At 39.2% G+C, this 25,696-nt stretch overlaps 1 protein-coding gene across 1 annotated transcript; it reads left to right on the top strand.

Moving 5' to 3' along the window:
- The first annotated feature begins 308 nt into the window (after positions 1-308).
- GPT2 (glutamic--pyruvic transaminase 2) lies at positions 309-25,659 on the top strand. Its single transcript, XM_086758093.1, has 11 exons — positions 309-1,072; positions 10,480-10,569; positions 12,041-12,149; positions 14,735-14,868; positions 16,850-17,093; positions 17,856-17,935; positions 18,497-18,633; positions 19,335-19,509; positions 20,332-20,487; positions 21,560-21,672; positions 22,922-25,659. Exons 1-11 carry the CDS (start codon positions 740-742, stop codon positions 23,010-23,012), a joined length of 1,662 nt encoding a protein of 553 aa, XP_086614219.1. The 5' UTR covers positions 309-739; the 3' UTR covers positions 23,013-25,659.
- The last annotated feature ends 37 nt before the right edge of the window (positions 25,660-25,696 follow it).

Genomic DNA, 25,696 nt, shown 5'->3' with positions numbered 1-25,696 from the left:
GCCCAGGCCGTTACTCAGGGAGGTAACGTTAGGTCACAGGAATATTCCTGAGTGAATGCTCCCTTTTTCTGCTCTCTGAGCGCAAACAAGGAGCCTCTGCCGGGCACCCACGGCCGGGTAAAACGGCAGCAAAACCACCGGGGAAGCAGGGAGCGAGCATTTCCCGCTCTTTCTCCCCTGAGTTCTGCTGCTGTTGTACGGCAGATCTGCAGTCACCCGCTACGAAAGCCGAACACCCGAGCGGCACAAACACTTTCACCATCCGGAAAGCCCCGGCGCTGCCCTGGGTCCCCTGCCCAGCTCGCCCGCTCGCGGGCGGGGCGGGGCGGACGAGGCCTGTGGGTGCGGCAGTTTCCCGCCCATCACCTGACGCCGTGGGCGGGCGGGGGCCGCAGAGCTACAAAAGCCGCGGGGCCGCGCACCGCCCTGCTCGCTGGCGCAGTCGGCGCGTTGTGGGGGTGTGGGGGGAGCTTTGGCGGGATGGCGTTACCCACGGCTCCTCCGCAGTGCTAGGGCGAGACGGGGCCGCGGCGCCAGCCTGAGGCCATGGTGGGATCCGCTGTTCCTCCGGTGGCATCGCAAGGCCGCGGGATCCGTTGTATCCGTCGCAATTAGCTTTGCGGGGCCTGGGCGCAGGAGGACTCAGCATGTCCGTGTGACGGTGCCAACCGCTCGGCGTTCCTCCGGACCGCGCCTCGCTGCTCTCCCTACCCTGGCGTGGGGAACTGCCTGCAGGAGCATGCATCGATTTGGCTTGGTGGCCAAGCAAGCCGCGGCAAGCCGGGGCCCGGGGCTCGGCCAGGGCGGAAGGGAAGCCGTGGCTTCGCGCTGCGCAGCTTTGCTGGCGGCTGGGCGGCCGCCGCCGCGCCCCCGGCTCCCGCTGCCGCCGCCGGAGGGGAGGATGCGCTGGAGCAGCGCTGCCAAGGCCTCCGCGGTGAAGATCAACGAGAAGGCGAGCAGGGAGAAGATCCTGACGCTGGAGTCCATGAACCCGCAAGTGAAGGCGGTGGAATACGCAGTGCGGGGCCCCATCGTACTTAAAGCCGGCGAAATCGAGAAGGAGCTGCGGAAGGTGAGGCAGGGGCAGCCGGGGCTGCGCGGCCGGCCGGGCGCCGCGCCGTCCGCACTGGCCCTACCCCCGGGGCACTCCTCCGCCGCCGCCACTCCTGATTGGGGCGTCGGGGGGCTCGGCAGGGCCGCGGCCGGCGGTGGGGCCGACGTGGCAGGCGGTGGGGCCGGCGGGACGGCTGACAGGCGGCCGAGCGGGGTCCACGTCTCTTGAGCCGCTCCGGCCCTTCGCCGCGGTCCCATGGCCTCTCTGTTGTAAGAGGGTGGTTGACCAGCGCTCATCGCAGTGACAGGGCGTGTAAAGCCTTCGTGAGGGTTCTGGGCAGGGAGACACCTTTGGAAACGGCGGTGTCCGCAGGCCGGAGGTGGGCCCAGCCCCTCCCGCACCCCCCTGGGCCTTCCAAAGCCGGGGAGACTCTGGTGCTTTCTGTAGAGACCACCGACACTGTGCTTCTCTTCTTATCCGTTGCAGAAGTTGAGGTACTGAAGGACCATAAGCCTTCAGAGCACAAACGCTGGGTAATGCTGCCCGAAGTTCTAGGTGGCTTGCACTTTTAGAAGGATTGGGCAATAAAGCCTGATACAAGATACTCCTGAGGGTCTGGGCCAAAGTGTACTAAATAAAGCATCAAAATCAGTCAGTGCTTACATTTTGTCCTTCGTATTTTGCTCCTATTCCTTATCTTGATATTAAGACTTAGCATTGAAAAACAAAACAAAACAAAAAAAAACCAAAACAAAAAAACCCAAACCCTTAGCAATTCAGGCATGGCTTTTTGCTTGTACTATTTCCATCACAGTTTCCCCTGTCAGCATGAGGACTCACTTATTTGTGTTTTGAATAAAGCACCTGGCATGGTTACTTTTCTGTGATTCCAGATGTTATTCCCTGCCTTCACTGCCTTAGGAAGTCTTGCTAATATGTTATTACAGGTATTGCAAAACTGATTTGATTAGCATAGTGAAGTGCTTTGAACAAAAACAGTGCCATAGCAATGCCAGCAAAATGAGATTATTTTAATTCTTTGGTCTTTCTGTTACTTGCTTCCCCTTGTTTTAGAAAGTGAACCATGTTTTCAGCTTGCTGTGCATTATATACATCAGTTACTTGTGCCTAACTTGGTAATTATTAAAAACAGCTAATTTCTTAGAATTCTACTTAAAAATTTCAGAGTGGTGATGGAGATTTGCTTTCAGAACACTTGTTTTGATTTTTGCCTTAAGTCTTGTTTATAAAGGTATCATTGACTTTATGCAACTAGGTTCTCTAGAGGGTGCATTTTCCAGAGTGTAAAATCTTAGTGTTCTCATGGAGTATGTTTGTTTTCAAGTTACCATCACAGGGCAGGAGATAGGACTTGACAAAACAAATATTATATGATCCTCACTGACTCCTCCCAGCTCCCTTGCTTACTCCAATTACTAGCTGAGTCACTGGCAGGGAGAATAATTATTCTGTGCACCTTTTAAAAAATGCCAGAGCAAGTCCTTGCCAATTGCTTTATTAAAAGACTGTAAAGGCAGTTTTGTGCCCACCTACGTGTCATTTTCCATTTAAAAGTTTTTGTGGTTTTTTCTTAAACTAGTGTCATGGAATACTATCATTGGCTACCGGTGTTCATAGACATGTGACTGTGCTGTAAGATGACTAAAGCAAACAAAAGCCTCCCTGTTTGGCAGGGAAGGAAGACAGGATTACTGCAAAAGTTGGGAGAGTCTATCTGCAGAGAACACTAATCAACTTAAGGAAGCAGCTGAACAACTTTCTGCACTGCTCAAGTTATTAATCACTCTTTGCCTTTCGGATAAAAATATTGTTATTCCTTCTATTGTTTAACCAAACTGTTTGGTAAAGGATACATATAGCCTTGAGTCTATGTTCCTTGTAACTGAAATGTTATACATTATCTAAATGTCTATTTTTTGGTCTAAAATTGACTTCTGTGCAATCACAGGTCAATGGCACTTCTCTACTTTTAATTTTCATCCCTCTCAACCTTAGCTGACACAGTTAGGTCAACCACTGCCAGCAGAATTAGCACTGCCTGACAAAAAAAAAAGAGGCTGAAGCTGTTGTCAGAGAAAGGTGATGTCCTGCAGCATCTCTAGATCCATGTTTACTCTTTGTAACTTGACAGCAGAAGGGATGCCCCATAGCAACTCTACTGCATGTGATGGGGAAGGAGCTTTGCACAGACATGACAGCACGGACTCCACAGTACAACAAGGAAGCACTGTGCTGGCTGGTGGTAGCAAGAGTGGGCAGAGGTGAAGCAATGATATAGCCACTGGTAAATCTGCATTTGTCCTGTTCCACCAAGATGCGTTTGGGTCATTTGTTTCTAAACTAAAAGCATCTTAAATGCAGACGTTTTCTAATTGGAGCAATGGAGGCTTTCTCTGTTCAAACTCGGTTCAATTCAATAAGAACTTCATACCTGTGTAACTTACACAGCTTGTTATGTAGACTCTAAAACAGCTACTTGAAGCTTTTTGCACCAAAAAAGGTATCAGGTTTCATCCCAGTGCACATAGAAAGGACTAAAATGTTACCTGATAAGTCTCTTGACTAGGCAATTGAAGGGATGGTTCTTTAAAAAAGTAAATTAAAATGAGGCATTAATTTCAGCTAATGTGCTCAGGATTAAGCCAATATAAGTGGCAAGTCAGAATAGTCTTATTAAAGCGGAGTAAGATTGATTGTCCAGGAGTGTATGGATGGGGCATGCTGTACTTCGACTTCACAAGTTTTGTGGGCCTGTAACCTGTATTCATCTGGATAAAAAAAAAAAAATCAAGGTTTTGATCTACATTAAGTCTTTCCAGCTGGAAATCTTTATGCAAAATTACTTACTTGAATAATTTATCTGAATTTTTTTTTGTAATTTTGAAATTGCATCATGCTTGAAAAGTGAAAACCTGATTTCTCTTCCCCTTTGCTAATGGTAATAACTAGCTGAGTCTGGCTTACTAAGGTGATACAAGGAGAAAGAACTGACTTCAGCCATTTTCCTTAATGTTTCTGGAAATTTTTAAAGCAAGCTAGAGCACAGCCATTTTTTAATAAATTATACTCTCAATAGAACTCGAACAATATCTTTTTTTCTATCCCTCTTTTTTTTTGACTTGCTAACAGATGGGCACCGTGACAAGTATTGACTTTAATTACATTTCAGACTAGAAATTTTAGCCTGAGCGTTAATTCTATGCAAGAATAATGCAATCTCTGGATAAAGCCCTTCTCTTTACTTAATCAGTAATAACAAGCTAGTTTAATCTTTACATAGGCAGCACACATAGCTGATTTATTACTTTGCATTCATGTGAATTTTATTCAATTTTTATTATGGAAAGTCCCTTCATATCTGTTACTGTTGACATCTCCACTTACTCTACTTATTTCTGTATTTCCTGCTTAAGTTTTACATAATGTTAAGTTCTATGTCAGGTTAAGTTGACTTACACATACTTGCAAAGCATGTGCGTATTAAACAGCATTTTAGGATCTGCAAGTCAACTCAGGTTAACATTGAGAACTGTGCCCAGCTTCCTTAAGTCGCATGAGATTAGGTCCCTGTTCAAAACTTCCAAGTTACTGAAACAGAATTGTAGGGCAGAAAGGGGTAGAGGGATAGTATGCAGAGATATGTTGGTAGCATGTAGAAAGTTCCTTCAGGTCAGCACAGGTGGCTAGCATATTCCACCACTATGTCTGTAGCCGTGTGCCTTTAATGGTAATAGGCAGTCTCCACACACTGAACCCCATTTTCTTCTGAACAACCACTGTAGTCTCACTTTTACAGTAAAAGGGTTCTACACTAATCTCCTGTGCTCTAGTTTTTAATTAGCATAACTGTTGCAAATAGGTTCCTGTTGCATGTTTATTCTTCAAGTCACTGGTTCACACCCTATATTTCTGTTCAGATAAAACTTCCAGAAACCCTTCTACTTATGTAGCTATAATCTCAGGCAGCTTCTGCTAAAGAATTTGGGTTAAAAGACTAAAGTTTCTTTTTTTTTTTTTAAATAGTTCTTCAGGCTTTTAAATTGAATAGAAAAAGTTCAGACTTAGAATCCAGACTTAATTGTAAATGTGAGTTGACTGTGTCCCTGGGAATTGTGGAAAGATAAAACACAGTTTAGACAATGACATGCAGAAATATAATTTGACATGCCAAGAAAAAAAGATACAAGATTGACTAGTACACCCAGTAATGAAAGATCTTAAGCTTAAATTACCATCCTATAATTTTCTGCTTTGACTACGTGACTATGTGCACACTAAGGAAGTATCTTCCAGAGCATTTGACCTCATTAAGACAGAACTGTTGTTCCTCAGTTGCCTGTACATGTTGCATATGGAAGCAAATCTGTAGTAAAACACATGTTTTTTAATAGGGTGAAAACTGCTGCAGATGAAGATGAGAGAAATTCAGTTCTAAGAATGCAGTTAGCAAAATTGTATGTTCAGAAGCATACAGTCAACAAGATCCAGTTATATGATTTTGGTTTTTTTATTGAATACAATAGCAAAATGTATTCTAAAATAGCCCTTTTCCAACAGGTCTTCAAGTTAAGAGGATCCTAATGTCTAATCTGCTTCTAATTAGCATTATTTTAATTCTGTCATTTACAGTCACATTAAAATCTAGGGCTTTATTCATATAAGCAAAATTTCTGAATGCAAATGCACTTTGAACAATGTATAAGGCAAAAACAACTTGAGGACAACTCCTGTTCTTTAATCCCTGAATCAGACCTGCCAGTTAATGGTCAGCCCCAGAGATTTTCTCATCTGATATTAGGGGGCATGCAAGTTATCACTGCCATTGCAAGTCAAAATCCAGAATTCAACTTCTTCCTTCCAACAACAGTTCCTGTCAGCTTGAATCACATATGCATAACACAAGCTCAAAGCCTTACTCTGCAGTAAGCAGGTCAGGTTTATTTTTCTGCTGTGAGCTGTTTTAATAAAAAGATTGGAATGTTAATTCAGGCCTTCAGGTCCCTATTAGTTAAGGGCCTCTGGGTGGTGCTTTCTTGGCCCTTTGAGAGAGGAAGGAAAAAAAAACAGTCAAGCAAGCAAGTTGGCTCCTACAGCATAGATCTCAGCTGTGCTGAAATGTTTGGTTTTGCCAGTGCTTTTGTTCTACAGCTTGTTCATGCAAGTCACAGCAAAACCAGATTTGGCTTGTGCTAAGGAAATAGCACAGCGTTTCATAGTATGGTGTTACTGCCTGACAACCGTCAAGAGGAGGCACAAAGCAATGGCAATGAAAATGAAACAATGGGGAGCAGCCAAGAGCGGACAAATTCTGAAATCTGGGAATAGCTGAAATACCGTGTTGCTCTTCTGGGATTAAAAGTGCCTCACGTTTTCCTGGCCTCCTCAAGGGAACCCTTTTCAATTATTTCCTGTCGCCATTACCAAATACAGATCACGCAAGCCTCTCTACAGACTGCAGGTTCTCCTTTGAAGACTTTCGCAAAGACAGCTGTTTTCACCCTTCTTTACTCTCTTTGGGCACAGTGTTATTTTGCAATTTGCGAGCATTCATAGATGGCCATTGTAAAGGGAACCTCTAGGCATACTGAAACTCCTAAGAAACAAACCAGCTCCTGGAAGTGCATTGCCTTCATGTTAGTTCTTTGGGATAGCCTATGTTCCGGCATCGTATTACTTCTTTGATCAAATAATTCTCCCAACACTTCTTGCAGGGTGACTCCTTGAGAGACAGCTCATTATTTCATACCGTACTCCTTACCTGCTGGGTTTCTTGAGGCTGTGGGGATGTCTAGGGGAAGAGGAAGCTTCTCCAAACCTAGTTAGCTCCATAAAGATTTGTAATGACTCTGTACCAACCAATTCTGGATCACATATGAAAATCCCTTCTCCCAACTTTGTTTGATACTTAGAACATTGATACAGTTGTTAGAATAATTCTGTCTGACCTGCTTCAGGTTTCTGAGGCTTTTCATCTGGTCTCTTAAAAGACTGCATTTCCTCTGAGGAGAGTGACAGAAGTAACTGCTGAAGGAACTAATTTCCAAAGAGTTTATTCCAAATCTGGGAAGATTCCTTTATTCTATTAAAATAATTTCATTATCAAGAAGACAGCAACTGAAAAAAAAAAAAAGAACACATTTTCTGATTTGCATCTGAATTTGAAAGTGTAAGATGGCTTCTTCAGCTTTAAAAATGGCTACTACAATTAGTCTCTTTGCTAACAATTTCAAAAGAATGTCAGAAGATTGGCTTTGTTCCCGAGGTGAAGATGAATCATGTTGTTAGGTGCCACTAAAGGCAGAAAGTTGTAGTAGTGGTTGTTTTGTAGGGCTGGGGATTGGTTTTCCTCCCTGATGTGCTTCATACCCACTTGAGTAGACAGGAGTATCAATCTGACGCTTACTGCTCCTGTGTTTGTTATTAGAGCTCCCATTCTGCAAGCTTCACTTTTCCAAATCTCTGTCTGCTGGTAGAGGCCCGTTACAATCCAGTCAGACTGCCTCTAGAACACACCTTGAAAGCCTGCCCGTATTCGGAGAGGGAGATTGAAAGAGAATAACGACAGTGAATGTGAATATCTTGCCCTAACAAACTATGTCCTGTTGCAGCAGTTTTCCTGCTGTTCTACAGCCTGATGTTGAGGTTATCAGTATCACATTCACACTTCCTCCTTTCATACAGATCTTTTCATAGACTATCCAAAAAGTATTTGACATTTATCTTCCCTTGGATACACATGCACACCAGCACCATCACCACAGGAGAAGCCTTGACACAAGTAACCAGTGACTAATACCACTCTGTTGTAAGGATTTAAGTAGAATTCTGTCTTGAACTCATCTGCAGAATCTGCACTCTCTAGACTTTCCTTGATGCCAGCTTCTGATATTTGTGCTTTGAACCTTTGACTCATTAGCATTTGATGCTTGTTCTTGCCTTGCTACTGTTTCCTGTTCCTTCTTTCCGAAATGGTAAGATGAGACTTTTTCTTCTGGAGAAATAAAAACTAAATCTGAACAACTTCTGATATTCTTTCTTTCCACAGAAAGACTGGAAATCAAGTAATAAAAAAAGATGAGAAAAAAACTAAGTAGTCATAACATTTTTTTTCTAGATTTCACTAGGAGGGGATATAGTGAATCTTGTGAAGACAGTTCTAAACAATTGCTGATATTAACTCATTGTCAGCGAAGGCAAAGGCTCTAGTTATTTAAAAGCATCTCTCTTTTGAAAGACAAAAACAGCAACAGCTCTTGTATGTTTTGCTGTTTTCTCCAGATCAATCATTTTAGTAGCAAAGGTAGTGTGGGGTTTGTGGAGTTGGTGATGACTATGTTACGTGCAGTCGATGCCCAAAGGCGGTGATGGCATAAACGCAGAGTTTGGCACTAGCAGAGATCTGGATGATATAAATGCTAATAAGCTGCAACATCCTTTACAATAAACCTGACACAGATACTAAAAAGGTCTGTTACCTTTGTTGTAAAGGTTGTACCACTATAAAAACTCCAAGGGTACATTATGAAATGCAGGGTATCGTTCAGCATTTCACTAACCAAAGCAGCAACTATTCTTTATTGCAGATCACAGTAGTATTTGTGTGCAAAAACCATCTAATTTGTCTAACATAACGTATTGATATTGTTAGGGGTTTTGCTTGTTCTGCTTTTAATCTGGTAAAACAGCATATTCCTGTTTCATCTTATTGCTGAGAACTGCTGTGGTTTTTTTAGACTGCCTAGCTTAAGGTATCCTGTATTCTTTAAAAAAATTGTATTACTGTGAAAATCTAGTGAGACTGATTCAATTTGCTCTAAAAGGACCAAATGCAACCAAAACCTATGGGAATTTTTCTAAATTTCATGCAAACTGCATTTGTTCTCCTTCTACATGTATCCTTATTTTCCTGCTTATTTGTAAATTAGAATGAAACAATGTTGTGCTATCAGTGGACCCCAGATAGTTTGAAGAGAACCTATTTCTAGCTGTTTGCATTTCTCATAAATTGCCAAACTTCAGTCTCAGACACCTGTAATCTTTATCTGGTATCCTTCTTAATTCTTTATTTAAGGTTGAAATACAACTCTTATTTAGGCATTCACTTAAATCAGCAAACATGAAAACAAAGGACTTGGTGGAGTCAGTGTGTCAGTTTTTTATTATGTTATGTGAATGTTTTTTTCAATTCCTGCTAAATTTAAGGCCATATAAAACTGATCTTTTTGAGTCAGGATCACATAAGTCCAATTGTCTTTTTTTTAATGGCATTTCTAAAACCTAACTGCTGTCAGTTATGTGATGGACTGGATCTGTAGTAGGGATTTGAATCCCCTTATCATATAACCTCTCAGCCACATTACGCAGCTGTACACCTCCAAATCTTGGCATACCTGGGAATTTGTACCCCCGTTGACTACTAATATTTGGCCATTGTTATCTTTGCACATCTAGGTTGTGGTCTGTCACTGAAGTCCAATACATAATCTATGGTAGAAAAGCAAAAATTAGTTAAGGCTTGCCAGCCACATATTCTATATCCAAAGCCAATAACTTGCTGTAAATGCATAGGCCAGGAAGAGGCTTTGTGAGTTCAGTTATTTAAATCAACGGTGGTTTTTTTTTTCCTACCAGTCAGTTCCTTGCCTTTTTTTCCTTTATTTTATTTTCCTTTCAAAGAGCTGTGATTGCTAATCAGCATTCATCAACTGTTTTCCCTCTGTTCTCATGATATATTCAGTTCCTCCCAGGAAAAATGGCTGCCTGTTCAGATTTCAGAGACTAGGAAGCTTTTAAGTATTCATGGTGATTATTTAGCACTTCTGCTTTTTATCATAGAGAGCCTCTCTATGATATACTTTGTAAAATATCTGTATATAGAAAAGTGAGGTAATCACACAATATTTCATCTAAATAGAAAATAAATAAGCAAGCAGTATCTTTACTATTTTTGCTCTAAAAAGTGCTAAAGGTCTTGAGGTTTCTTTTGTTGGTGGATTTCTCAAATGTTCTGAAATCTTTTTAGCTTCTTGATGGATCTCTCCCTCCCTTGGGTGTATCAAACAAATTGCTCTAATACTGACAATTCAAAATGCCTCTTTTTCATCTTTTCTACTTCAATGTGTAGTTTCCAGGCAAGTCAATCTCTTTATGTGTGGCTAGTAGGAAAAAAGAAGAAAAGCCAGCCTATCATTTAAAAATACATCACCGTCAGCATAATTTCTGTAAAGCAGTTAAGATTTACTGTCAGTATTATACGAGAAATGCATTAAGCTTTACATTAAACACTCTACCTATTCTGAGATTAGGCACTACTTAGTTACACCCATATGACAGATACCAAAAAAGAGGAATTCTTTATAATCTACTTCAGCCCTAACAATACATTGTGATTCACCTCTTTTTAGGGAATCAAAAAACCTTTTACTGAAGTAATTAAAGCCAACATTGGAGATGCACATGCAATGGGACAGAGGCCAATCACCTTCCTCCGACAGGTAAGAATATTATAAAATATTATTCTTGATTTTTTATTAGATTACCAAGAATGCCTTAAAATCTGTCTGATGTGTGTATTAGTTTAAATGACTCCCTATATGCATTTAGACTTAACATAGTTATTTTGTAAATTACAAATTTTTATTTCAGAGTCCTATACCTTGCTTGTCAAGTGTCCTCAGTAGCTTTTGTTACCTTTCAGATCATTCCCCAGCCGTACTTTCTCCTGCCACTTCTCCTATGTTTTCAGTCAGCACATTTGTTGTTGCTAATGCACTTCAAAAAAGAAAGTAATTGTCTTCAAAGAAAAAAGCAAATGCCTTTCTTCATCTGACAGCATAGTTTTAAGATCTGCACGCAGCTGGGTGCAACTAGTTGTACTGTTGCTATTTTGCACATTTTCCCTCTGGGCAAGCTAATTCGTAGGTTAACTTTTAGGAAAGACTACAACAGAATCCGTATTTTTATATTTTCCTTAAAACACAAGCAAGGTTTAAAACTAGTATTATGCTATTGACTGGGGATCACAGTTGTAAAATCCTCTGTCTATAATAATGTACATCCAGAAAGCTCCAGGACAAACTGAAGCCATGTCAAAGTGGGGGTCCAGGTGATGAGATTATCGAATTGAGGTATGCAGCAAACTAGGAAGACCAGAGCTTCTTACAAATTACTCACATACAATGTTATTAAAGAAAATACTAGGTAAATGGGAAATCCAGTCTCCCCATGACTGTGTGTGCATGTAAATTAATTCTTTAATCATTGTCCCACAAGATGACAACAGCCTATCCCTATTATACCACGTAAGTATAAAAATGAGAGAGAGACTGGAACAAATTAAGGTGATCTCAAGCAAGACCTCTAGATTCTTTGTGTCTTACATTCCTTCATAAACTAAATTCTGCTAGGTCATGTTTCTTCTTTTACTGTGTTCTGTATCACCACTTCTTTTTTAATTAAATATTGCCCACAAATTCAATTTAGTAATAACTATAAGTTATTTTGGGAAAGGATTATTAGAACATGCAACTGAGACTTCAAAATTTTATCATATTTCTCAGTTCTGCTCCATATTTAAACTCTTGATTTCTTGTTAATAAAGTGGGCTAGGAATACATAAAGAGGGGAGGATAGAGCTGCTTAGAGATAACAAATGAATAATTAACTGTGTTTTACTGTGTTTGCACTACACATAGGTCACTTGGACACCGATCCTCACTGTCTATAATACAAATAGTTAATAATTCTAGACCTGTTTTTATAAGCAGAACTTGGAACTCTATATGATTTCTTCATTCCTGTAAGCACTACCCTTAAAAAAAAACAATTGCAAACTCTTCATCAATAACCTTTGTTTTAAATTAGCTAGTATTTGTGATCTTCATTACCAAGGAAAGTTAACAGTAATATTACCAACTTAAAATAACCATTGAGAAGTGTCTGATTGACATTCTCTTGGCACTCTAGGTAGTGGCACTGTGTACATACCCAAACCTGCTGGACAGTCCAAGCTTTCCAGAAGATGCCAAAAAGCGAGCCAGACGGATCTTGCAGGGTTGTGGAGGAAACAGCTTAGGTAAGCCTCTGTTTCAGTTCCTCCTTGTTGGTATTACAATCAACAAAGGTAGTTTCAGTATCTATAGTGCTGAAATTTCTTAATCATGTTTTATATGATTACAAATCAAATGGGAGATGGCCTAGGGCAAAATGATAGGAGGACAGTTCATGGTGTGGCCTACTGATATGCAGGGACTAATAGTGCAAATTTTTGATGAGAAGAGGACACAGATGAAGATTATACAGTTATGGAGCCTTCACCACAATAAGATCTAGGCATAACCCTAAACAGAAGGCTGAGCTTTTTTTTTTAATTCAAAAAGTAAGTGGCAGAGAGTACTAGTGAAGCTCTGTTACTCTTCTATGACATCTTTTAATCCTGGGCTCTGAGAGCTATGTCTTCTGTGAAGTCTAGGTGGGGCTGTTTACAATTTTATCATCTAGATGTCTCTCTGCCAAGAAGTCTACTATCCCTGTAATGATAGTATCAACAAACAATGTATGTCCATCTCACCTGATCCAGTTCACAGTCCTGTATCTCAATTTTTAGCCATCAGTCCAAGTATGTTTGTCAGGATCTGTACTGGGGTATCAGAAACTCAGGTACCAAGGCGACAGTGCTCTGCAAAGGGAAAGCTACACAGCTGAAAGGTAGTTTTTTACTTAGCCAAGATAGTCCTAGCTGAAGATGTCAAAGACTTATTTCTCCAAGGTAAAATAACCCTTGAAAGGACTAAAGAACTCTTGTTCTTCAACCACTGTTCCTGCAAGAGTCTGCGAATAGTATACACATAAATAAGTACAAACTTTGCATATTCAGTAGATAGGAAATGGAAGGGACAAATTCTTTATCATCTAGCAACTCTACTGCCTACTTGTACCTGGGAAATGCTACTAGAATTTCTACTCTGCAGATAGTGTTACAGCTGCTGGGTACAGCAAAGTATCTGGCACACTTAATTACCTTCTTTCAGGTAGGCTAACAGTGACATTTCAGAATGTCACTACATATGGTCCAGCTATCTGAAGCTTTGTACTCACATCTATACTGGCCTATTTAAGTGTTTTAATTGCAAAGTTAATATGAATGTCTTGACCTCTGGATAACCTCACTTCCCATGAACATTCGTTTGGCAAAACCCTACTCAAGTATTGAGTCTTGCTACTCCCAGACCATGTATGAAGGCTCTGATATGTCCTCAACTTCTGTTGTTTTCAAATACTCTGGGATTCCTTTGACACCACTTACTTTGCATGTGGGATAATTGTCATATCTTTTCAGGCAGTTGAAAAATGTACCCCTCTCCTATATATAAAAATATCTAATACAGGCACATGCAACTTTTTGGGTTGGGCTTATTTATTTGCATTCCACATGGCAAGTAGATGGTTTCTAGTCAAAGCTATTGACTGAGTACCATTAAGTGTAGAAGATCTGAAAACTGAATTCAGGTCTTCTGTATATCCTCACTGAGTCACAGGACTCAGCCCTCCGTGCAGCACAGGACAGGATGACACCTCAGGTTTGTTCTCCTACTTTAACAGCAGCTTCCTAGTTGTGGTCAAAGACCGATGTATAGACCCAATACAACTTCTAGTCCTGTAAAAGTAAACGTTAAGGACATCAGGGAACTTTGTGCCCTGAATTACCATTTTGTCCCACACAGCTGTGCACTATTTGCAAAGGTTATTTGTCTTTATAAATTTCACAGAAGTATTATCAGGCAGACTACCAGCATGTGAGTGTGTGATCAGAGTCACGTCGGGCACAATTATTCCATTCCACCCAACAAGCAAAGAAGATTCTGCAGCTTCATGACAGTATTCTAAATGAGATGTACACTTGTCACTTTATTGTTCATCAGTCTTAGGCTTCGGAATTTGAATCTATTCCTTGCCTTAGCTTAGGCTTGGTTTTACTCTTTATTTGTTGCACATGCTCAGCATGATGCACACAGGCACCTAACATCTTACTTTATATCAGGTTATTAGTTGTGCTAATAACTAATTGCACATATTATTAGCACATGTGGCTTATAGATTGGGGTGAGCCTAAATGTTTCTGCTATGCGTAACTGAAAAGCGGTTGTGGGAGCTGCTGTGGAGGGAGAGAGAAGCAGATTAGGATTTTGGAAATTTCAGACAGTGGGAAAAAATGGTATTATATTATTTTCATATTGCAAATAGAAATCTTATTTTTGTCATGGATTTGAGTAAGTTATTTTCCTTTCTACTGCACATGCTACCTCTGTTCCTTGTTCGCATTACTTAAATAGGTGTTGGCTGACATAAAGAAAGCAACTGGGAAATAGTCAAAATGGGATTGCTGTTCCAGTTTGCAAAGTAGCCTTTAAAACCTACTTTTACCAATACAGTAAATTATTTTTGTATTTTAGTGATACTAAATTTGTCTAATTCCAAATGAATTATTTTGCTCTATGAACAAACCAACTCCTTGAAAAAAAAAATCCTGGAGATCCAAAGCCCTCGTATGTACAAACTACTTCATACAATACTAGCTCAGGAGTTTTCCTAGCAAACAGAAAGTCTGATGTTCATTACTGTACTGTACTCAATTCTCATCTCATTCTCTGTTTTTCACAGGATCTTACAGTGCCAGTCAAGGTATAAATTGCATCCGTGAAGATGTTGCTGTGTATATTGAAAGAAGAGATGGAGGGGTTCCTGCAGATCCAGATAACATATATCTTACCACTGGAGCAAGTGATGGTATTGCTGTAAGTGTTAAAATTAAACCTGCCTCTTTTTGGTATAAACTATAATTTGTCAGTTACCATAAGAAGTACAGGTCTCTGTTGAACAAAACTGATCTCACAAACTTCTGTGAGTTTGATCTAACAGGCACTGAAGTCACATTAACTGGATATCAAATACACCCAATTATGTGGCTGTAAGATGCCAGCTGAGGAACAGGTGCATGGAGACAGTCTCTTAATATACATTAACTTGTATCTTTTGTAAAGGTAGCATAAACTACATAGGTGCCTAAATAGAAATTTAGGAGATTCAGACCATTCAGACCAAATAGTGGTGTCCTCAGTGGTTAGGATCCAGAAGCACTGAAGATTAGAAGGTATGAATCAGTGGCAGAGAGAAGAGGGAATTACCTCGGAGGTGAGAATCCCCAGCAACTCTTCTTCCTAGTAACTCTCTGCTAGTGCAGATTAATCCCAAAGATCGATTTCTGTAGTCAGCTTGTTTGGGAAAAATTTGGTTCAGCTTCAACCAAGGTTCAAAGATAGCCCTCAGTTAAGACTGTCTCTATTAGATTTTTTCTTTTACACAGACACAGTCACTGATGTTACAACAACCAGTAGTTCTTCGCTTTTATTAAGGCAGCATTTTATAGCTCGTTTGTAAAAGCTTTTTTTTAATGACATCTAGTGGCAGAGGCAGAGTTCAGAATGAAAGTGTTCTAACATGAACAGTTCTCCAGATGTCTTTAGTGAATTGGGTTTCCAGAGTTTATGATGCCAAGTGTTATACTGGCAGCTTGTCAGGAATGGCAGCATAGCATTTAAGATCTGTACAATGCTTATTTGATTTCACCAGTGATGAAAAGTCAGCAGTACAATTAATCTCATTATTTGGCACTTCCAAGGATAAAACAACTAATGTTTCATAACTTGGGGGACAGAGGGTGTTAAAGAGTTTCTAAATTTGCATTTGGTCCTGATTATGCCTTTTGGATGCTTGGTATTTTTAAACTAGTGGTGGGTACAGAATCATGTTGATTATAAATCATTAGCTTAGCATCTGAGGTAGTATGTGACAAGAGGCTCAGAAAGGCAGATTTTGTTCTAGAACCAATGAGAAACTTAAAGGATACCGCTGTTACATCTGCAGAAGTAGCTTTGTTTTTACACTATCAATTACATATTGATAAGGATGCCTGCTTTGATTGCATCTGTACTTCAGAGTTCTCCCTTGATTATAAAAACACAAAATCTTTCCACTTCCCGCACCAAATGCACTCTTTTATTTAATTCACATGTAAAAAAGCCTACACAGACACACACAGCCACACAGAGGTAAATCCTCTGGACTGACCTTAGCATAAGCATTACATTTCTGTCTGTATCTTCTGTATCTTCTACATGTGATACATGAGATTTCCATTCTAAGACATGCAGACTTTTGGTCTCTTCTATTACTTGAAAATGAAACCATAATGAAAGTCTCTAGGTTTGTTTCCACCTGGCCACAACTGCTCCTAATCTAAAACTAGTCTCTCTATTCCAAAGGGGAACCTCCACAGGCCCCAGTTCTGATTTCTGATTTTATTTATTGGCGTTTTGTGTTTAGTGAGATAAAATGAGTGAAAGGCAACAAGCAACAACTAGCTGAGGCTTTTTTGCTTACAACTGGGCACAGTAGAAAAATCATCAACTTGATATTCCTGTTTCCAACTTTCCCTCTAGCCTTGTGCTCAGAATGTTTTTCCTAAATTTTGCAGTTGATCAGACATGATCTTTAGAAGCCGTGACATGCAGAGGAGTTCCATTAAGCTGAGTTAGACCATTCTCACCCAGCCAGTAACTTAACTTGAAATAGAAATCTGCCTTAACTCTATATTTTTTTAAGAAGGAAGATCAGTAACTTATTCTAGAGTATACTATTAATTACTATTAATTCTGGTGTGTGACTTTTTTTCTTTTTCTTTTTTTTTTTTTTTTTTAATTCCTGCTTTTTCCCCAGACAATTTTAAAGATCCTGGTCTCAGGAGGTGGAAAATCCCGAACAGGAGTGATGATCCCTATACCACAATATCCCTTATATTCAGCAGCCATATCTGAACTAGATGCTATCCAGGTGAACTACTATTTGGATGAAGAAAATTGCTGGGCTCTAGATGTGAATGAACTTCGCCGTTCCTTGAATGAAGCTAAGGCATATTGCAATCCAAAAGTCCTCTGCATCATCAACCCTGGAAATCCCACAGGTCTGTAGCAATTATGTTTAATGGATGGGTTTTAAGACCAATTTTTTTTCCCTCTTTCATTCATTTGACATTGCAAGCAAATCCTAAATAAGTATCAAATATGTGAAGCTGAACTCTAGAGATCAGTGCTCTGAGTAGAACAGTATGTCTACTTTTAGAAACTTATTTTCAGTATGATGGAACTCCAGGGATTTGGGAAGAGAGGAGAGGGCAGGTTCACTTCACTGGATCCCATTTGAAGCCACTGCTTCCATTGAACTTTTGCAGGCTTGTGGAATGACTTTCAGTCACTTTTGATCTTTATCAAAGATCTTGTCTCTGACATGGCCTGTAGCCTCTTGCCTCTGAGGGGCAGTGACTACAGATACACTCTTAATTCAGTGGCAACCACTGCCTCCCTCAGAAAAATTTAGGTTTTTTGAGTAGTTGAGGTTGATTAGAGAGAAACTATCTCCCACTTAAGCATCAGGCATGTGAGTATTTCAAATGATCAGTTATGCAAAAAAGTATTCTTAATAAATTATGGATTGATTACTGTATCTCACACTTCCTTTGCTTGAGATGGACTAAGTTACCTTAACCACGATTCATCCAAACACGTTCCTTAATTTCACAGTTAGTGAACTGAATTCTAAAATTCAATACCACTTTTCTGAGAAAGAGGGATATCTTAGTGAAAAGCTAGTAGTCTAACTAGGTCTAGGCAAAAAGATTTGTATATATATGCTCCACTAACTTTTTTCTTGCTTTAAAAAACTATAGGACAGGTGCAAAACAGAAAGTGCATTGAAGATGTGATACACTTTGCTTGGGAAGAGAAGCTTTTTCTTCTGGCTGATGAGGTAATGGAATATTCTGTGCTCTCAAAAGCACAGCTAGGAGTATGTATATGAGGTCTAATTTTGTTCCATGTGTGGTGTTGGTATTTTTTAAGTGCAGGGAACAGACTCTGTGCTTTCATATTAAGACATGATCAAACATGCAAGATTCTTAATGTCAGAGGATTAATATGAGAGGTGGTTTGATGTGGATTTGAACTAGGAAGTGTAGGAGACAGAAGCAAGGAGACACAAGGAAGAACTTTGCTGGAACTGACCTAAAAACCTGTGTGATACTCAGACCACTTACAATGAAAGAAACAGAAGGAAAAACAATTTAAACATATAAGTAAAGATTAAATTATACAAAGAAGCTCACTGTTCTTCTGAAGGCTAAACTATTAAGTATGGCCACATAACAGAAAATGTATAATTACAGTAACTATTACTTAACAAAGAACCTTGTGTCTTCTAACGGCTTTGAGTGTTGCCACTGTTTCTTCAGTTCAGATCTGGCTCTCTAAAAGGTCATATTTTATCCTTAGCTGGGGGAACAGAGCACATTAATGTCTTCTGACTGTTCAGGTTTACCAGGACAATGTGTACTCTGAAGGATGCCAGTTTCGTTCTTTCAAAAAGATTCTGTATGAGATGGGACCCGAATACTATAACAATGTTGAGCTGGCCTCTTTTCACTCCACCTCTAAGGGATACATGGGCGAGTAAGTCTGCTTTAGTTTTTTTTAATTTCACCTTCCTCATTAATCTGGTTGGACAGCCGTTTCATATTATTGACCTGAAGGTAATCCACTGTCTTCTCTTAATTTTAACTAAAAACTATTAAGAAAAGGAAAACAAGCATTTAAAGCACAGAGTGTAATGGATTAGCTCAGTGGTTTTCAAAATACCAAGTAAGAAGTGTATTTATTTCAGACACCCAATGCGTCAGTTCCACAAAGGTGAAATCCGACAGTCCTAAACCAGACCTCTGATAAAGGAATATGGTCTCCAGCATTCAAGGGAACAGCTCAAGAATCACTGGGACATTTCATGTTACAAATATTTGGGTTTGGTTGTTTTGGGGAGGAAGAGATGGAAGAAAAATAATTTTCTGATTAAATGAATGCTGCTGCAGCCATATGCTCTTGATCTGAAGGGCAAACAATCCAAGCTAATCGTTAACTTGCCTAACAGGGAAGCTGCATGTACACAGTTTTCTCTGTACAGGATGCTAGGGCTTAATGACATATAATTTAGTTCCATCTTAAAACATTATCAGTATATCAGCTGTTTCAACACCCTGTATGTTACATATTGTAGGATCCTTATTAATAGTTTTTTCACTTCTGCCATTATTTTAATTTCTTTCCCAGTATTTACATACTTGAGGTTGACTGATCTTTTCCGTTCACTTTAATCACAGATGTGGCTACAGAGGAGGTTACATGGAGGTCATTAACTTGCACCCAGAAATTAAAGGACAGCTTGTTAAGCTGCTTTCTGTTCGCCTTTGTCCTCCAGTCTCAGGACAAGCAGCAATGGATATTGTAGTGAATCCACCAATACCTGGAGAAGAATCTTATTCACAGTTCATAAAGGTCAGCAATAACATGCTTGTTCTTTTGTGCATTTCCTAAACCTGTCCTAAGTATCGTGAACTCAAAATATGCACAGAGACCAGACTTCTTTCATTTATTCTTGGAAAATCCTGTAATAACACCAATTTTCGGAACTATGCAGGATATTTTAAATTAACTTAATATGACTACCTTTAAAAATATTTTTTATTCCTTTCATGGTTCCTTTGTTTAGGAGCCAAAGAAAACCTAAGGCGGCACTATCAAATCAGCTTTCTTGCTGGTAAATTCAACTTTTCTCCCATGTTTAGCATGACAAAAAATTGCTAAATAAGATTTGCTTTTACTAAAACTTCAACGGGAATGTAAGTTCAAATACAGTTGTAAAATCAACCTTGTTCTGAGGTATCCACTGCCTCTATAGACTGAACAACACAGTATTCTGTATTAGAGTATACATATAGTTTCTTACTTGTAAAAATGAAACTGAATCTGGCTTAAGAAGTTACAGTATTGCATCAGATCAAAGGTTCAGCTAACATGGTCTCTAAAAATAGCCAAGAGTGGGTGATCAGAAGGAAGAATGTAAGAAGGGGGCATGCAGATAGAGACTTCTGCAGTTTCTGCCTATCTACACCACTTTGTAGTTGTATCCTGCTAATGCCTTTTTGCATTGCTGCCTTTAACGGTGTGACTGGTGTTCAGAACGTCATTTGCTCTAATAGCTCAGCAAAACCCTAAAAGTGCTTAATTCAGGGAAGGCTTCTTGAAGCATCGTAGTTCTCTCTGGCATTTTTATTGCCACTTCAAATATGTCAAACTGAACACCTTCCTTTTAAACAGGAGAAGGAGTCTGTTTTGAACAATCTTGCCAAAAAAGCCAAACTAACAGAAGACATGTTTAACAAGGTACCAGGAATTCACTGCAATCCACTTCAAGGAGCTATGTATGCTTTCCCACGGATCTTTATTCCTTCCAAAGCCATTGAGGAAGCGAAGGTCAGTCTGTCATTTTTACCCCAATCCACTTTAACCTTCAGACTCTTGTGCCTGCCACTTCTATTGATGAATTTTTATTCCAGAGATGGAGCAAGCTCATGTTTTTACAAAAGCAGTACTTCATTGACTAAGTATGATCTTAAATATAACATGACCTTTATTTTAAGAGAGGAAAACAAAACAGAGCATTTCATCACAGTGGTAAGGCTTCCAGGTTGAGAATGTTACCCAAGGACAGTAGTGTTTAATAGAGTAAGTCACAGGGTGGGCAAGTTCCTGGACCGTGCAAATTCCAGTTGCCCCCCACCTGGGTTACATAGGCCTGCAGGTGCAATGGGGATTGTGAATGGCAGTGTGCTACTGATGCTGCAGAAGAAGCCTTATTCAGCAAGTGTGGGAAAGAGGGAGGAAGGTTTCCTTATAAATTTTACTTCTGTAAAATACCTTTTTCTGTTTGGGTCAGTAAGCTGTATTAGTAAATGACAAGTCTTCTTGTTCCTAACTAGAGCTCTGTTACCTAATGTGTAATATTCATTTTTTAAAGAGAATTTCATCAGCATAGCTGAGGACAAAAATAGGGCTGTTTTTCAGCTGATGATTTGATTATGTATATAACCTGCATGTATGTAAGAACTCCCGTAGTTATTAATCGGGGGACTTTCTAGTCAGCAGATAATTCAGGGGAAAAAAAATAGTAGCTGCCAACAGAACTGGAACACACAGCTCTCAAATTAATTTAATCTTGTCAAATGTCAGCGGGTTAGATTTCTGTACGTACAATTTTGAAACTTTAGACAAAAAGTTACAAGGAAGTCAAGGAGAAAAACAAAAATATCTAAACCCTTTCTTTTGAAGCAAGTCTTTTGTGTAGGTTCTTCAGCCTTGTTCCTGAGGGACTGTTACTTAACTCGCAGTGTGAACTGTCCCATTAGCAATTGTTCTTCATCTTCTTTAGTAAATAGAATGAGAAACTAATAATGTAAGATAAGGTTTCAGGAAGAAAAGCAATCATGAAATTCTGTGTATTTGAAATATTTTGACTTCAGTAATTCCAAAGCATCCATTCCCTTAGGCTCATAACATGGCACCTGATATGTTCTATTGCATGAAACTTCTGGAAGAGACCGGAATATGTGTTGTACCTGGAAGTGGATTCGGCCAAAGAGAAGGAACCTACCATTTCAGGTACAGTTTCTGTTTGTTTAAAATCAAATGAACTATAATAAGCTAAGTACCAGCCCAGTACTTTCCCTTCTGATTAAATATAAGAATTTTTATTTCAGTTTATGTTGTCTCACTTTCTACTGGACATTTTCTGTGAACTGACAGCTAGGTCAAAGACCTAGTCTGCTAGAAGACCTATTCAGGTTTTTATGGTGTTTTCACAGCTTGCTGACATAGTTTTATTCTATTTTTGTACACTGACATTTGAAATGCCTTCTCCATGAACACAAACAATAATAAGAGCTTATAATCTAATCTTAAAGTTGGCTAAGGCATTAAAAAAATTGCCCAGCTTTCTTCTGGAGAACGGGGGATTAAACAATGTTTCCACATGGAGGAACTGCATGAAAGCTGTAGTGTCTTCCCTATAAATCTGCTCCTTAAACATGCTGAATAACTCTTCGCTTTGCCAAAACAAGATGTTGGACTAAACCTTCTAATACCAAAACTGTGAACATAAACTCTACTGCCTTTGGTTCCGATAAACAGTACTTTACTCCAGCCGAGCCACTGATAGCTAGAATTTATCACGGAATTTAGTCTTGTTTGGTCTGAACCAACACAACAGAGGGTACCTTTAGCCGTGATAGTTCTGCAGCACAGATAGCTGGGCTAGATATCTGGGCACACGAAGCTCCAGGACAAAGCTAGTGTGAGTCCACTCCTGTACCAGTGTGGGGAAAAAATTTTGTTCTGTAGGGCTTGCATGCAGTCCTGCATACATACTCAACAAGATTTTCAGACAATGCAGAAGAAGAAAAAAAAGGGACTAAAAAAGTGTGAGATGTTGATGCTTCTGAATTAAGTTTTCAATTAAAAAAGAAATGTACATTTACTCATAACCGCCCGCCCCTAAAGCTCAAAAAAAATGGGTGTAATTTGGCATAACTTCTCCAAAAATGGAAACTGAGTTGCTGTTATTTCTTATTGATAACCCTCTTTATCACTCAACGGAAAATAACAATTCTTGAATTCCTATATGTTAACCAATTGAAACAAGTTGCTCTAGTTTAATAGTATAGTTCAATTAAAGCATAAATGCAGAAAATAAGAGAATCATATCAAAGCAGATATTAAACTTAACACACTTCTAGCTGTGCTCTGAGATTAATCAAGATCACAAGTTTAATTTTAAGCAAAGATCACACTTAATTTGTTTTGAAGATAATGTGGGTTGGTTTTTTTTATTCCTTTAAATACTATTTTTCAGAATGACCATTCTTCCTCCCGTAGAGAAGCTGAAGATCCTACTGGAGAAAGTTAAAGACTTCCACATAAAGTTTCTTGAAAAATATGCATGAAACTACTGTGGCTTTTTCCCCTCATCCCCTCCCCTTCAAGGTGAAGGCAGAAAATGAAAAAAAAGATGTGCTGAGAATGTGCTGTTCATCTAATTTAACTAAATTAAAAATAGAACCAATCTCAGATACTGCTACAACTTACTGGACTATTAAATTTAATGTCTGGTATAGAAGACATTGTTACACCAATTTTTGTTTTTTTTAAGAGGAAGGGGAGAATGTGAAGAAAGTGGTGAAAAGAAAGAGTCAGTAAATGATTTTGTGCCTGGATTGGAAGTTACAGTCGTGAACTTTTGACTTAATAGGTTGGGGAAGGGAGTTGCTCATTAAAATTACTACTGTTGTGTGGGGTTTTTTTTACAAAACAGAAATGCCAAGAGCAATTGTTTAGCTTGGAACATGTTTCCCATCTTAAAATTCTACTGAACAAAAATTCAAAGGCCTACATTATAGGTATCGTTCAGTTTAATTATTTTATTGTTGTTGTTAAATACAAAGTGTTCTCCAAATCTGATTAAGATGTAGGTGGGGTGTGCTTATTAAAAAAAAAAAAAAAATCTTTGGCAGATGTCTGCAGATAGCTTGAACTTCTGTTAAAAAGAAATCCCGTCATCACAGCGTAATCTCAGTGGAATATACAGCTTTGATCAGAGGAGTGAACATGGTGTCTGCTTGAACCCTATCTTTATGAAACTGAAACATGAGGAATATTCGCGTCTTATTCATATGCTATTCAACACATTATCCCTGCATAAGATAAGAGCACTGAACACTTCCCCTCCTAACAACTCCATATGTCTCCTGTTAACTCACATCTTTTCTATACATGGGACACAGTAAGTTACTGTTTCAAAGCAGATGTGAGTACTGTCAGTCCTTTCAAGCAGGGTAAAATACAACACCATTTCAGAATGGCTTTGTTTGGATTTGTTTGGAACCACATGACTGAGATACCTGTTAGCTGTCCAAAATCCAGCTCGAACTGGCAAGGACTATCAAATGTTGTTACCAGGAGAAATGCTGGGAGTGGTTTCTAATGAAGAAAAATGTATTGAAAGGAAAATGTCTGGCACCAAGCATAAAGAAAACGATAGTACAGCTCACTGTTAAATCTTCCACAAGCATACTGCTTGCTGAATGACCCTGAGCACTAACTAAAAAACCCAGCTAAACCAGGTTGCTGTCTAGGAGTACAGCTGTATTACTGTACTAATCTGTGCCAGTTTTCCTGTGCATAGATTAAAAGGCTTCTGTTTCTCTGGAGTTGGAAGCTGGACACCTTCTGCTAGCACTGATAAAGGACTGAAGGAACACAGCTTCCAGTATTCATCCATGAAAGCATTAGCATTTGTCAGGCTTGGGCTCAGCATTTACAAAGTTTATTCATTAAGATCTCATTTAATCTAGTCATTAATTTAAAGTTATTTAGATATAAACTCTTTTTAATGTCTACTAGCACTTTGTTAGGCTGCTGTTGTAGCTGGTTCAACATCCTGTGCTGATCCAGGTTACTAAAGCCAAGGGCTACAGAATCACCCTATGGATAAAGCACGTGCCGATCTGTGATGTGTGGAAGACGAGATGTTGCCAACGCTTGTCCTTGCCACAGCAGCTGCTAGTCTGTGGCACAGCACTAGCAGTTGGTGTACTTCTCACAGTTCCTTACTGCAGTCTGTGAGAAGACTTTAGCACTTCTCAGTCACCTGCCAGTGGTCACAGGATCAGAAATGAAAATGGCGTGCTGCTACACAAAGTTACTATGGAGTTTTGGAGAAAAAAAGTTACGCTTCTGTCCTTGGAGAAATGGACTTCTTGGAGGACAGCAGACTGAGAACACTTATGTTGCTACTGATTGCTATTGATAAATACAACCTTTTATCTGTTAGCGCTCTCCACATGGCATTCTTAATATGCACTAATAACAGAAATCCAGAAAGCAAAACTGTAGTAAGAGGTCAGAATATTAATGTAAAAATAAGACAAACAGCACTTTCCTATTGTAGGAATGTGTCCAGATCAGATCTGGCTTTGGACAGTGTAGATTGAAGTTAAGATCTAACAATAGGAGTTAGAATATTTTTTTATATTTTTGTAACTACAGCTTTTTCATGGGGTAGTATTTGTAATCTAATAAGTCAATAGATTTTATATTTGCCTTGCATTTGTAACTGATACTTCTGGGGAAAAAAAAAAAAGTAAAGGTTTACAGGTTTCTAGTGATAACTTACAGGTGTGAAAAGCTTTTTGTTTTAAGTCAGGACAGCAATTCTTACACTTTTAAATCAAAATATAATGGCATAAACTGAGTTTTTTCTAAACATTCTATTATGGTGCCTTTTATGTTTCTGACATTACAAGAGAACAATTTGTTCTTGATGCATCTCATATGGAGGGGTGGTGATTTCTATTGCCCATCCACAATATTTGTATGTATTGTGATAAGGTTAATGTGCATTTTTTTGTGGAACAATCCTGTAAAGCTAAAAAAAAAGTCTTATTTTCAATGTCTTTGAAATATTTCATTAATAACAGAGAATCCTTACTTTCAAATGCATGCTTCTAGGTTTGATTTTCCTACAGGTGCTCCTTATAATGGTACTTCAGATGTATGAGACTTCCAAATAATAAAGCACATGTTAAAAAAAAAGGTAATAGTTCTCTATTTCCTGTGTTACTGAAGCAAC

The sequence above is a fragment of the Chlamydotis macqueenii genome, chromosome 13, assembly GCF_036417535.1.
Source record: "Chlamydotis macqueenii isolate bChlMac1 chromosome 13, bChlMac1.mat, whole genome shotgun sequence".
Taxonomy (NCBI): Eukaryota; Metazoa; Chordata; class Aves; order Otidiformes; family Otididae; genus Chlamydotis; species Chlamydotis macqueenii.
This window is presented reverse-complemented; position numbering and strand designations above follow the sequence as displayed.

Coding starts and splice junctions, on each gene's coding strand:
- GPT2 (XM_086758093.1), top strand. CDS start 740: ATGCATCGATTTGGCTTGGTGGCCAAGCAAGCCGCGGCAAGCCGGGGC. Junction 18,634..19,334: donor TCTAAGGGATACATGGGCGA/GTAAGTCTGCTT, acceptor CTTTAATCACAG/ATGTGGCTACAGAGGAGGTT. Junction 20,488..21,559: donor AAGCCATTGAGGAAGCGAAG/GTCAGTCTGTCA, acceptor CCATTCCCTTAG/GCTCATAACATGGCACCTGA.